We start from the raw sequence: 13,112 nt of genomic DNA, 5'->3' as shown, positions 1-13,112 counted from the left end.
TTTGAGCCAGTCACACTTTCTCTTTTTTAAAAAAAAGTTTTGTTTTATTACTACACATTATGACAAACACATAATATACAACAACCTTGTTGTTCTGCCAGGCCGGGCTATCAATGTAAAGATTTTAATTGGTTTTAAATGTGGGATTTTAAATTTGGGGGATTTTATAATTGAGCCAATTATTTAATAATTTTAATTATTTTGAAATTTTGTCTGTCTTTGTGCTTTTAATCAGGCTGTATATCGCCCTGAGTCTTTCGGGAGAAGGGCGGTATAGAAATAAAATTAATAAAATAAATATAAATATATCCTCTTTTTAACAAGTGTTTCTTCGTGGTCTGCTTTCTACTGTGACTTCTGCCCCCCCATGTCTCTCAAAACCCATTAATGCTTAACTTTTTTTCCCCTTAGAACAATTAGCTAAAATATATATATTTTATATATATATATATATATAAATATATATATATGTTACATATTTTACATTTTATATTCTCCCCTATTTTTGTGTTGTTCTTTATTTCTGCTCTCAAGCCATTCATACCATTTGTTCCAAATTGTATAATAATCTGTCTCTTCTTTTTCTTTAATTTCTTTTGTTAAACTTGTCCATCTCAACTTTTTTTATCACTTCATCTGTTGGTGTTTCTTCCTGTTTCCATTTTTGTGCGTATGTTATTCGGGCCGTTATGTGTAAGATCAGATATTTTATTTCTTTGGTATATGTTCTTGTAAATATTCCTAGTAGAAATGTTTCCAGTTTTTTTTCTATTGGTTGATCTGTTATTTTTTTTTTAACCATTTTATATTTGTCCAGAATTTTTTTGCTGCCGGGCATGTCCACTATAGATGGTAATAGATTCTGTGGGTTTTCTTACACTTCCAACACATTGGGTCATTATTTGGGAACATCTTTGCGATTCTTGTCAGTGGTAAATGCCATCTATAAAACATCTTCAACTAGTTTTCCTTGTATGCCGCTGATGTTAATTTTGAATTTACTTGCCATGTTTCCGACTTATCCAAATCTACTGTATAATTAAAGTTCTATGCCCATTTAATCACTGAATCTTTCACTATCTTCTCTTCCATTTTATAATTTAGTAAAAATTTATATAACTTGCTAATTAGTTTTTCATCTGTCCCTAATATAATTTTATCTAATTAGTGATGTTCTCTTTGTATTTCATATGTTTTTGTGTCTTCTTTATGTTTGGATTGGATTTGTATATATATCCACCAATCTATATTTCTGTTCAAATCCGATTCCAGTTCTTGTTTTGATTTCAGTTTTCCTTGTTGATCTATTAGGTCTTTGTATCTTATTATTTTATTTAATTGTGTGGGTGTTTTAATATTTCTGTCGGTGAAAGCCAAATTGGTATTTTTGTATAGTGGTATTTTTTAATTTTCAACCAAATTTGTAATAATGCATTTCTTATTATATGTCTCTTAAAGTAACTATGTGTTTTATATTTTCCATCCCAGAGACAAGCGTGCCATCCTACTTGTAGATCATGGCCTTCTATCACTCATATTCTCTCATTCCTTAGTTCTATCCATTCCTTTAACCATGTTATTCCAGCAGCTTGATAATATAATTCCCATTCTGGGAGTGCTATTCCCCCTCTGTCTTTTGTATCCTGTAGAAATTTAAGTTTAATTCTTGGTCACTTTCCCTGCCATGCAATTTTGGTAATTCTTTTAATTAATGTTTCAAAAAACTTTTTTTCCAATTTTATTGGTCACACTTTCTCAGTCTAAGAGCCAGCAGCTCTTTATCCTGGCTAACCCACCTCACGGGGTTGTGTTGAGAGAAATAGGGGGAGGAAGGAGTATTAGGGGTCATTTTTCCCCATTGCTCATGATAGATTCCCCCGGCCCCACCTCTGGCAGAAAATGGATTACTGGGTTAAACTTTGCTGCCCTGATCACTGCTGCCAACCGTGGGGTCCTAATTAAGTGAAGCTAGAGGTTTGGGTAAACTTTGTGGTCTCCCAAAAATTTAACCAGCCAGTAAACAGAAGAGAGCAGCAGATGTAGGGACTTTTAAAAGACTCTTGATATGAGGGAAGGAACTCGTAGAGATTTTGGTAAATTGAAGGCTTTTCCAGCCTCTGTGAATTTTTTCCAGGGATTCTACACATACAAAACAAGAATACTTAGTGTGGCTCTTTAATTAACTCTTACACCCAAGAAGTGCTGATGAAGGAACATAAGAGAGATAGAAGAGGGTACTCAAAAGTGCTCAGTGTGATGAAAAGATCGTCTGTTCATTCATAAATGGATGCCTGAAAGACAATTTACACATGTGGGTTAATCTTTTGCATAGGGCTAGCTATCACAAAAAAATTCTGGCCGTTCTACAGAGTAAAATAAAAAATTATAAAATAAAATAAAATAAAAAATATACAATAGGTATAAACAGAAAAAATATGGAATAAAGTAAATTGTTTTATTCTATCTATAAAGGTGGGACCATATAAGTACCCTCTTTCCCTTAAAATAAGACATCCCCTGATGATAAGCCCAATCGGGCTTTTGAGTGCATGCACTAAAATAAGCCCCCCCCTTGAAAATAAGCCCTCCTTGAAAATATTTAAATGCATGCAGCGCCAGTCCCTGCCATTTCCTCTGGTTTCCTCCACGTGCCCCAAAATAATAAGACCACCTTGAAAATAAGGCCAAGCGCTTATTTTGGGGTTCAAAAAATATAAGATAGGGTCTTATTTTCGGGAAAACATGGTAGCAGCACAGATTTTTAAAAAATCACAATGTTGCCAAAGCTATTTGTTTAAATTTGTTTTTTAAAAGCCTTGAATAGATTAAAAATTGCCAAAAGAATCTACAAAGCAAAGAGGAATTTTCTCTACAGCCATTCTTGGCATCATTAGGAAGGAAGGCAAATAGCACAGCTGAGTAACAATGCCCTTATTCTAATCTCCTGGGACCACACGTGGTCATCCTAAGGAGGATAGGAAAGGGCTCAGAATGACGGTGCAAAAAGGAACAACCAAATCACGTGTGTGTGTGTGTGTGTGTGTGAACAGCTGGCCTTAAAGAAGCCCACCAGCACTGGGGCTGGTGTTCAGATGGCAGACATAAGACAGGCATTCACAATCGTGCCCGTCAAGAGACCGTAAGGGCTGAAAGCAGCTCTCCTCCCTTTCTCACAATCTGAGATCTCGGGGTCACCCTAAAACTAAGTGCAGGGGGATTCAGATTCACAGAGTGTGTAGTGAAACCATGAAATCTGTTCCCAGGAGTTGTGGGAATGGCGGGCCCAGGGAGGACTGTAGGCAGGGAGGCCCTCAAAGGATGTGGGTTGGTTCTCTGTGGTGCCAGACGGTGGGACAAGTTACAGGGACATCTCCCTACTCGAAGGAAGGAGAGATTTCCAGGCCACGGGGGTGGGGGGGATATTACTCCCTCGTCCTTTCGTCTGGGATGGGCTGAAGGTTCGTCCCCTGGCCAGAGGGTTGGTCTTGGTCTTGATTTTGAAGGCCTGCAAGGTGCCTCCCAGCCCTGGCGTTCCATGGGTCATTCCTTTGTGCTGGCAATGGCAATGATGGTAATAAAGACCGATTTGAGTCCCCTCTGATCCCAGGCAGCTGATTGCTGGGAAGGGGCAGAAGGGCTCCAGCCTTCCAGTCCAGGCTTGGCACCTTTCCCAAACACCCTGTTGGCCCTCGGCTGCTCAGAAGGCTGAGCCTGGCGAGGCTGGGCCTAGGGCCGCTGGCAGGGAATCTCCTGCTGGGTCGCAAGTTCATCTCTTAATGGCTCTGGTTTTGCTTTTTTTATTTTTCTGTTTTCGTATTTTTAAGTTTCTGATTTGCTGACCTCCCCCCACCCGTTCGATACATTCATGCACACTCCTAAGAGACATAAATGAAAATAAACGTATTGGGGACAGGAAAAGCAGTGTACCATCACTGCCCTCTCTCCCCTGCCACCTGTGCCCATTGGGCAAAGTCTGACTTAGATGCTTCCCTGCCACAGCAGCAGCGAAGGGTCTCAAAGAGAGGCCAGGAATGCCATCCGGCTGCCCTTGGTCTCGCCACATCCTGTGTCCAGTCCTGGACTAGGTTTGGGCTTCATTGCCTGGGCTGGCATGCCTTCTCTAGCATTAAAAGGAATGCTGACCGTTGTACCATTTGCGTAATCGAAATGTTCATTGACTGCTGGGCTGAATATCTGAAATAAGCCTAAGGGGAATGTCAGCCTGAAAAGAGCTGCTCCTTTTAGTTATCGGAGACTTGAGGTTCTCTGAAGGTCACGCCTCCTCTGCTACAGTCATGAAAAATGGTGGGGCTTTCTTGCTGCCCTAGTTGGGGTCAGGGAACTAACCATCATCTGTAAGACTGGGGGGGAGGGGCCTTTATGTTTCAGGAGAACCACTTATGTCAAGTCCAGGATACTATTGTCAGTTTACAAGGTGTGCCAAGCCATCTCTAAGAGCAGAGATAAAAATGCACCATTAAAATTAATGGAGCAAAACTAAGTTGGTAGTCCTCGTGCTCACCTAGTTAACAGGCCCTAATCAATTAACAGGAAGCACTTTTTCCTCTCCTGCTTGGGTGGGGGGTTGGACTAGATGACCTACAAGGTCCCTTCCAACTCTGTTAATCTGTTAATCTTTGCATACCCATCTAGAGATAAAACACTGGTGAAGCCTTATCAGTTACTCACTCTTGTGAAGTTCTACAATCCCCATGTAAGCAGGCAGAATGGTCTCCCCCCAGGTGCCTACGGGGGTTTGCATCCTCTGATTGGTCCACACCAGCTCCAGGCCATTCTCAGTCTTGATGCAACAGCTGGGCCCCTGGGATGGGATGGGTCCTGGTAAGCACTTCTCTGACGGCTCCGCCACCGCCACGGGCCCAGGAGGTGGACCCTTGGTAACTGCTTCCCCCTAAGAAAAGCAGAAAGGAGATCACTTGGCTGGAAGGGCCACACCTGGCTCAAGAGGGAAGAGGCCAGCAGATGCCCCCTGGGAAGCTCTGGGGTGCCTTTGGACCAGTTCCTTTCGCAGCAGTTCAGGATTGCTGTGGCGGAGGCGAGGGGAGCTCAGATTTACATGCTGGTTGTCCAGCCAGCAGCTCTTTCTCCTGGCTCCCCAGGTCATTCCTGCATACCATTGCAAGAAGGAAGAGCACATGGCTTTGAGGGCCAGGAGGAAGAGCAGCCGCCAAGGCAATGGGCAGAGAAGAGGGGCTTGAGCCGAGAACAGAGTGTGAGTCAATATCACAGAAAGATGTTCTCATGAAGCGAAGGAAGGAGGGGGAAGCACATTCAGACTTGCAAGATTCTGTGACCGCAGCTTTGGAATAAAAGTCATAATGTCCTGCAAGGCATTGGGGTTCCTTAGTCCAGACAAATTCCAAAAGTACAAAACTGATTGTGCCATTTCAGGCTTGGTGTGGAAACGCCATTTGAACATTTAACATAGGGGCGCCATTTACTTTGGGAAATGAGACAGTCCCTCCCAATATCTAAAGCTCTGCAGCTCCAAATGCCACGTCCTCATCTTGGGTGGGCGGTTGCTGATCAGCCCAAGCATGGTGGAGGGAGAAAAGAGAATTCCAGGTGCAGCCCAGGAATCTGAGATGGGACAGTGCGATGGGGCATTGCATGCCAGGACAATGAGACTAAAGGGACAGTTTCTTCTCTCGTGCCATCCCTCTGCCGAACACTGAATTCTCACAGCTGACAAAACAACAATAACAATAGCACTTAGACTTATATACCGCTTCATAGTGCTTTTCCCTCCAACAATCTGGGTCCTCATTTTACCCACCTCGGAAGGATGGAAGGCTGAGCTGGTCAGAATTGAACTCCTGGAGTGAGCAGGGAGTTAGCCTGCAGTACTGCATTCTAACTACTGCGCCACCAGGGCCCTTAAACACAGTAAAAATACAGCAACTACTATGTGTTTTGTCTCATGTGTATGTATATTAACCTTTGGGGGTGTGGCTGTTGGAGGGCAGGAGGCTGGCTGTGCAGACTTTCACTCTGAGTTTGCTGCTTGATACCGTTGTGTCATCATGCTTATTTCAAGCTTTTAATTAGCATACAAATATATTATACAAATATGATAAAATAATAAAAAAAATAATAAAGTGTCCTTTCAGCTACATTTTTAAAGATTAAAAGTGCGTATATGAAAAAGAGACTCTGTTGCTTGGAATTTGGCAAAAGAGAGTCCTTGCATATTACCCAGGGGAGGATCAGAGTCAGACATTCAGTTCACCGAATGGTGTTGTCTTAGCAAGACAGCAGTTTCATGCCTACCTGAATCCCTCCGGTGTCTTTCAGAATCAAGCGCAACAGGCGAATATATTCAGCTGTGGCTTTAAGCATGTCCACCTTACTTGGCTTCCGGTCTTTTGGAATCAACGGGACAATTGATTTCAGCTTGGAAAAGCCACTGTTCAGATTCTTGATCTGTTTAGACAAAAAAGGTGAGGTGAGGTGAGGTGAGGTGATCAGAGACAGCTGCAGGTCTTGTTGATACTTGTCTGTGTGAGGAGAGAGAGAAAAGTTGCAGGTGGCAATTTCATTAGGAGAAACAAATAAAATCATGAGCTGTGGTTTAAAAGGCAGCCAAGTTTTAAAAACATGCCAAACATAGTTTTACAAGATTCTTCAGGATATGTAATGTTGGCTGTCTCTCTCAATGCTTTTGTAACGAAGCGTCAGATCAGGCTAAAGACAGGAGTGTCTTTTTTACGTTGTCTCCTCCACAACTATTGCTTTGGTTAGAGTTTTCAGCTGAACAGGTTTTGGAGATGAGTTGGTTCACATATCATGCTAAGCCAAATATGCAGTTGGCTTGGTGTTTCATGATCTTCACCATGATAGTAAAAAATTGGTGGTGTGAATCTATCCAATTACATCTTATTAGATAAACCACAAACAAACCATGATCCAGACTAGGACTGAAAGAGCTACCAGAGGAGGGCATGAAACCCTGGCAGTCTTTCATGCCTTTTGTCTCTAGCAAGGTATGACTGCCAGCCTCTTAATTCAAACCTGATACAACTTGTGTGAATAACCATTGATGCATTTCCATTGCATATTTATGGAATTTTATTTTAGAGTCAACTTTTGAAGCTATTGATAAGAACTCGCTCCAAAAGTGCCAAGAACTGTTTATTGCCCCTTTCTCAGGAAAACTGATGAATCCAACTGTTCCAGAAAAGTCTGGGTTGACCCACAAGCTCCCCAAGGGGTCCGAGTCCATTTCCCCACTACCTCCCAGCGTCTTATCATCTCCACCATGACAAAAAGCCCATCCTTATGACTGTTGCAGCCTTTAATTATAATGATTCATTCTTAAAATATTTGAATCATGCAAAAATAACATTAAACCCATTATGCATTAAATTCCCCGTGAAAAAAAACTTTAACAAATAAAAATGAGAAAAGTTGTATTTTTTGGAAATATTTTCATTATTTGGCAAATAATTTTGATTTGGAGGGGCCCTGAGAGGGTCATTGAGGTGTCCAGAGACTCCAGGACCAACTTTAGGAAAGACTGCTCCAAGCCTCCAGAAGGACAGTCTCCTCTCAGGCCTTGGGAATTAAGAACTTGGGGGGAAATTATTCAAATTCAATGCTGGTTTTTGGAGGCGTAATGAAAAAAATCATTTACTGAGGAACTTTCAGAAGGGCAATCTGGGCATTTATAGTGCTTTTTGAAGACGCCCCCCCCTCCATGCAGTTACACACGTGGCCCTCTCCCACCATGCAGCTTCTACCTCACTTAGGGCCACAGTTCCCAGAGGGGCACCAGAGTTTGAAGAAGGCAATCCTAACCCATGGGGGAAAGCGTGGAAGAGCACAGCATTAACCTCTAAATGTGGATTCTTCTCTTGAACACAACAGAGAGAGAGATTACAGACATGGCTCCTCCTAGCTGTGCAGCTGGCCTTGAACTCTGGGGTGGGGTGGGGATTTTTTCTTCCCATGGGATGGGAGCAGGGATTTCAAACTTGGTCTTCTCTCTCCTTGGAGACCCCAGATGGGTAGGGATTGCAATTCCCAGCGTTTCTCAGCCAGCCAGCTTGCCATCCCAACACCTCTGGAAGAGAGGAGCACTGGGACACATGGCAAGTTTGCATCTGCTTTCTGCCTGCCTAGACAAACCCTCAGCCCCATCCACCAGTTGCAAGCAGAGACCAGAAACGTCCTGAGGCCGACCCAAAGCCTCTTTCTGGGAGGAAGATGGGCCGGTGGGGAAGGGCCCCCTGCCTGCTTACCCTCTCCCGCTCTTTGGCATTAGCTGCCCTTCTCCGACCCAGGACTTGCTCTCGGTTCTCAGTGGAGTAATAGTAGCCCGATGGCTTCCTCTTCATCCGTGTAATGGGAGCCATGAAAGGCAGGGGGCCAAACTGCTTGCTTAGGATCTCGCCCAGGACTTCAGCTGGAGGGGCCAGAAAGAGGTGAGGCAGCTGCTGAGAATCCCTGCCGGAGGCTTCCTCAGCCATGCTTGCCCTATATTGCAAAGCAGAGCCATTCATCACGGGAACAAGGCACAGGTGGGGAAAGGGCTCCCAGCTGTGGCAGCTTCTGCCTTGCAGCTTCTTAAGGGGACAGGGATCCAAGAGGAAGGGAGGGACCCAGGTGGCCTGCAACCTCCCCAGCAGAGGCCATTCCCCTCCGGCAGCACTGCCCTTCCAGAGAGTCTGGGCGTTAAGGCCTCTCTGGTGCTTAGTTTCACCTTGGAGCCCTCGCTTGAATGCTGGGAGCTGAGCGATGGGAAATGGGAGGCTGCAGCCCTCCCTGTGTTAATCACAATTAGCTTGGCTGAACTGAAGCTGCTCCCCCCCCCCCCACAGGCCCCCTTGCTGGAGGTCAGCAGCTTGGCTAATGGCTCACCAGGTGTTCAGCCTCCAGCCAATTAGAGGAGCAAAGTAAGTGTGGTAAGTATAAAGCCAGCACAGTCAGAAAAGTCAAGATGGGGACCACAATGGATCAACTGACACTGTTTGGACCATAAGCCACAGCCTGTCTGGCCAGCTGGATTTCTCAGTGAGACACATCTGGCCCCGGGGCCATTTTGTCCCATCAAAGCTGCTGATTGCTGGTCTTTATGCTGCTCTTTTCCAGGGAGCTCTTCCCCCACAAGTGAGTTTTCTCCCTTTGGAAGACCTCGCGGAGGTGCTTTTATTTATCCCTCCTAAACTAAGGGAGGTGGAAAATTTCCCTTGAAGCCAGCAGGAGGGCAGAGGCTTCAAGGGGTGGGGGGACAGAGGCTGGGTCGTCAGTGGCGTCGGCCCCACTGGCTTGGAGGGCTCATGGCCCTGGTTGGCAAGGGGCACTGGGACTGCCCCACTGCAGCCCTGGGACCGGCCCTTCCCTCTTGCCAGGGTGGCTGCTGTGGGGAGCAGATTCTTCTCCCCTTGGGAGAAGGCAGGATGGAGAAGGATGAAGCTGGGGAGACAGAGAGGGAGTGGGGGTGGGGGTGGGGAGATTCTCCCCATGGTGAGAAAGAGGCTCTTGAGCTCCCAAGGCCCAGCTGCAGCTGGATTGGCCTGCGGGTGCCATGGTGGGGTGTCCAGGAAGGCTCGCAAAGCCCCCCCTCTCCAGGCTTCTCTGGCAACCAGCCAACCCACAGCTTGTGTCAGCAAGGAGGCTGCTTTCACCCTTTGCCCTGACCTGCCACCCAAAGTTAATCCCGTGATTTGCCAGGTTGTGCAAACATGGATGCCCCCCACCCCGGGACACAGGGGAGTCACCCAATGTGGTGGCAAGACTAAACTGGTGTGTGTGTGTGTCACATATGGCTGCAGGCCACTTTCACACAAAGCCAGCCAAGTTTTAGGTGCAGCCCCCCCTCCCTTATTACCTGTTGCACTCAAGAGCACAGAAGGTAGCCTTGCCCAATAGTGGCCATCTCTCTCTGGCCAGCTGCTGTGCAGTCCACCTTTCCATGGGGCAGGGCTTTCACCGGAGGTTTTGCCTGCTCTTCCCCCCCCCCTGCCCCTTCCCCAGCCTTTCTTGCTGAACCAGATTTGGGATTTTTCTCAACCCTGAAAACGGGGAATTATCCTAAACTACTTTTCAAAAGAAGTGACCAACTCCACACAGGAGGCTAAATATGGTTGGAGCTGATTTGTGGTTCTATGTATTTTGTGAACGAAGCCTGAGAATCATTTCCTCTGAAAAAGCCCAACTTGTGCTGTTCCAGGGGTGGGGAAAATAGAGTCTGCTAACCAGGTAGTAAAAGTGGTTTAGCGTGTTGTATGAGCCTAGCAAGTCATCAGGCCTGGAAGAGAAGGAAATCAAGCAGGTGTGAACCCAGCTGTGCCAGAAGGATCCACAGGGAACTTGATGGGCTGAATGCAATATGGTACGTTCAATAAACCATGTTTAGCAAAGCATAATTTAATGTATGCGAACCAGATGCCAGCGTAATTCCTGGAGGGCAAATATTTTATATCTGTTAAAAAGTAGCATCTTTCACGGTAAACGTTCGCTTTCCCTGCTTATTCTGTTCTGTAATGACTCCCTTGACTTTTCAAGAAAGCGAAAAGACCATCAGCAATCCTGCGGGGCAGGTTGGACTGAGTCACCAGGGAGTTTTCACAGGTGAATCTGAACCAAGATCTCTGATTCAGGAGTTTAATATAACTACAGGCATGGAACTTCTTCAAAAATTGCAGCATTTATGGAGTTCTAAATTGGATGATTGTGTAGTTGATTAAAAGGATTATACACTGAACAATTCTTGCCATAATGTTGTATCTTATCTGTAATTTCCTTTGCAAATAATAGAAAAGGAAAGCTGAGCTGGAGACATTAGTCTTATCAAGGAAGTCGATGTTTATATTTGCATTTGCTCTTTTATTGAGCTGAAGTTGAGCAATAAAAGGTTTTACACACAAGGCTAACAAGCGCCTCTTCAAATCAGGCACTGCTTGGACTTCCAGGAAGGACTATTTGAGTCTGCTTCACTCAGGTGCAAGTCTCCACATGTTTTAAAATTGCACTCTGTTCGAATCCCTAGTGCCGCGTAACGGGGTGAGCTCCTGTTACTTGTTCCAGCTTCTGCCAACCTAGCATTTCGAAAACAGGTAAAAAAAATGCAAGTAGAAAAATAGGGACCACCTTGGTGGGAAGCATTCTCTGTGCCTTTAGTGTTGAGTCATGCCAGCCATATGACCATGGTCTTCGGACAGCGCTGGCTCTTTGGCTTTGAAATGGAGATGAGCACCACCGCCTAGAATTGGGAATAATTAGCATATATGTGCGAGGGGAACCTTTACCTTTACCTTTTTAGTTGACAGTTATATTTCCTGTTATATGGAGAAGCCGAACATTGAAGAGAGATTTCAGAAGGGCCCCCAGAACCCCCATTCAGCATTGCCCAGCTCTCAAGAGCTTGGGGGCCTCTTTTTGACCTGAATAGAATAGAATAGAATAGAATAGAATAGAATAGAATAGAATAGAATAGAATAGAATAGAAACCAGTTTGTGGGGGCAATAAGTTGACTTTGTATAAATATACAAAAGTATGAAGGCTATTGCTTAACTCATTGTAAGGGGCGGCATATAAATCAAATTAAAAAAAAATTCTTTATTGGCCAAGTGTGATTGGACACACTAGGAATTTGTCTTGATGCATATTTTATTTATTTATTTATTTAAATTTTTATACCGCCCTTCTCCCAAAGGACTCAGAGCGGTGTACAGTCATACTAAAACAACATATACCCATAAAATTTAAAAACAGTTTAAAATATATTAAAAATTTGGCCCTTATATTAAAAAACTACAAACACCCAATTAAAATTCATTTTCTAAGCCAGCCCAGCCTGTTGAAACAATAGAGTCTTAAGGGCACGGCGAAAGATACGTAGGTTGGGGATCATGCGAATCTCCGGGGGATATGCTCTCAGTATACATAAAAGAAAAGATACATTCATCAAGAATCATAAGGTGATCTATCACTTAATGATAGTCATAGGGAAACAGTCAATATAAATCTTAAGGATATCAGCAACAAGGTTACAGTCATACAGTCATAAGTGGGAGGAGATGGGTGATAGGAACAATGAGAAGATTAATAGTAGTGCAGACTTAGTGAATAGTTTGACCATGTTAAGGGAATTATTTGTTTAGCAGAGTGATGGCGTTTGGGAAAAAACCTGTCCTTGTGTCTAGTTGTTCTGGTGTGCAGTGCTCTATAGCATCGTTTTGAGGGTAGGAGTTGATACAATTTATGACCAGGATGCAAGGGGTCTGTAAATATTTTCAAAGCCCTCTTTTTGACTCGTGCAGTATACACGTCCTCAATGGAAGGCAGGTTGGTAGCCATTGTTTTTTCTGCAGTTCTAATGATCCTCTGAAGTCTGTGTCTGTCTTGTTGGGTTGCAGAGCCAAACCAGACAGTTATGGAGGTGCAGATAACAGACTCAATAGTTCCTCTGTAGAACTGGATCAGCAGCTCCTTGGGCAGTTTGAGCTTTCTGAGTTAGCACAGAAAGAACGCTCTTTGTTGTGCTTTTTTGATGATGTTTTTGATGTTGGGTGTCCATTTTAAGTTGTGTGATATGGTACAACCAAATAAGTTGACCAGAACTGGACACAGGATTCCAAGTGTGGCCTTATTAGTGTGGTATAAAGTGGTATTATCACGTCATGTGATCTTATTAGTATCCCTCTGTTGATGCACCCCAGAATTGCATTGGCTTTTTTGGGTGGCTGCCTCATATTTAAGTGGCGGTTCACCAGACCCCTGGATCCCTCTCACAGTTACTGCTGTTGAGGTCACCACTGAGTTTGCAGAGTGATGAGGTTAGTGGTCTCAAACATGCCAAAGTTTCCAAATGGGGACAGCTGAAGCAGGAAACAATAGTAACAAGAATCTGATCTCTCCTTCCTGCTGATGAACCTGCAACCTCTGTGAGGAGTGCTAAAGATTGCCATGAAATGCCAGCAGGCTTTATCAGATATGCAGATAAGACCTGGAGGAAGAGCAAAGGCTGAAAGTGTGGAAAGTTGGATCTAGCCCAATAACTCAAAGACAAATTCCAATCTTTTAATCTTTATCTTTATTGCAGACCTAGGTGGATCCTAGGTCTAGTGGTACTGGAGGTCACTGACCT

At 44.3% G+C, this 13,112-nt stretch overlaps 1 protein-coding gene across 2 annotated transcripts; it reads right to left on the bottom strand.

Moving 5' to 3' along the window:
- Positions 1–2,159: 2,159 nt before the first annotated feature.
- FIGLA (folliculogenesis specific bHLH transcription factor) lies at positions 2,160–8,608 on the bottom strand. Of its 2 annotated transcripts, XM_034430648.2 has the most exons (4): positions 8,262–8,608; positions 6,292–6,444; positions 4,690–4,912; positions 2,160–2,291 (listed from the first exon to the last, which is right to left on the bottom strand). In XM_034430648.2, the coding sequence occupies exons 1-4, from the start codon at positions 8,520–8,522 to the stop codon at positions 2,278–2,280; spliced, it is 651 nt and encodes a 216-aa protein (XP_034286539.2). In that variant the 5' UTR covers positions 8,523–8,608; the 3' UTR covers positions 2,160–2,277. The 2 variants fall into 2 exon arrangements, with proteins under 2 accessions (XP_034286539.2, XP_087731841.1); XM_087875715.1 differs by lacking the exon at positions 2,160–2,291 and having other exon boundaries at positions 4,682–4,912.
- Between the last annotated feature and the right edge of the window lie 4,504 nt (positions 8,609–13,112).

Source organism: Pantherophis guttatus, chromosome 9 (genome assembly GCF_059756535.1).
Source record: "Pantherophis guttatus breed Tessera chromosome 9, ASM5975653v1, whole genome shotgun sequence".
NCBI classification, from domain to species: Eukaryota; Metazoa; Chordata; class Lepidosauria; order Squamata; family Colubridae; genus Pantherophis; species Pantherophis guttatus.
Note: the sequence above shows the minus strand (reverse complement) of the source record. Positions and strands in the feature narration are given on the sequence as shown.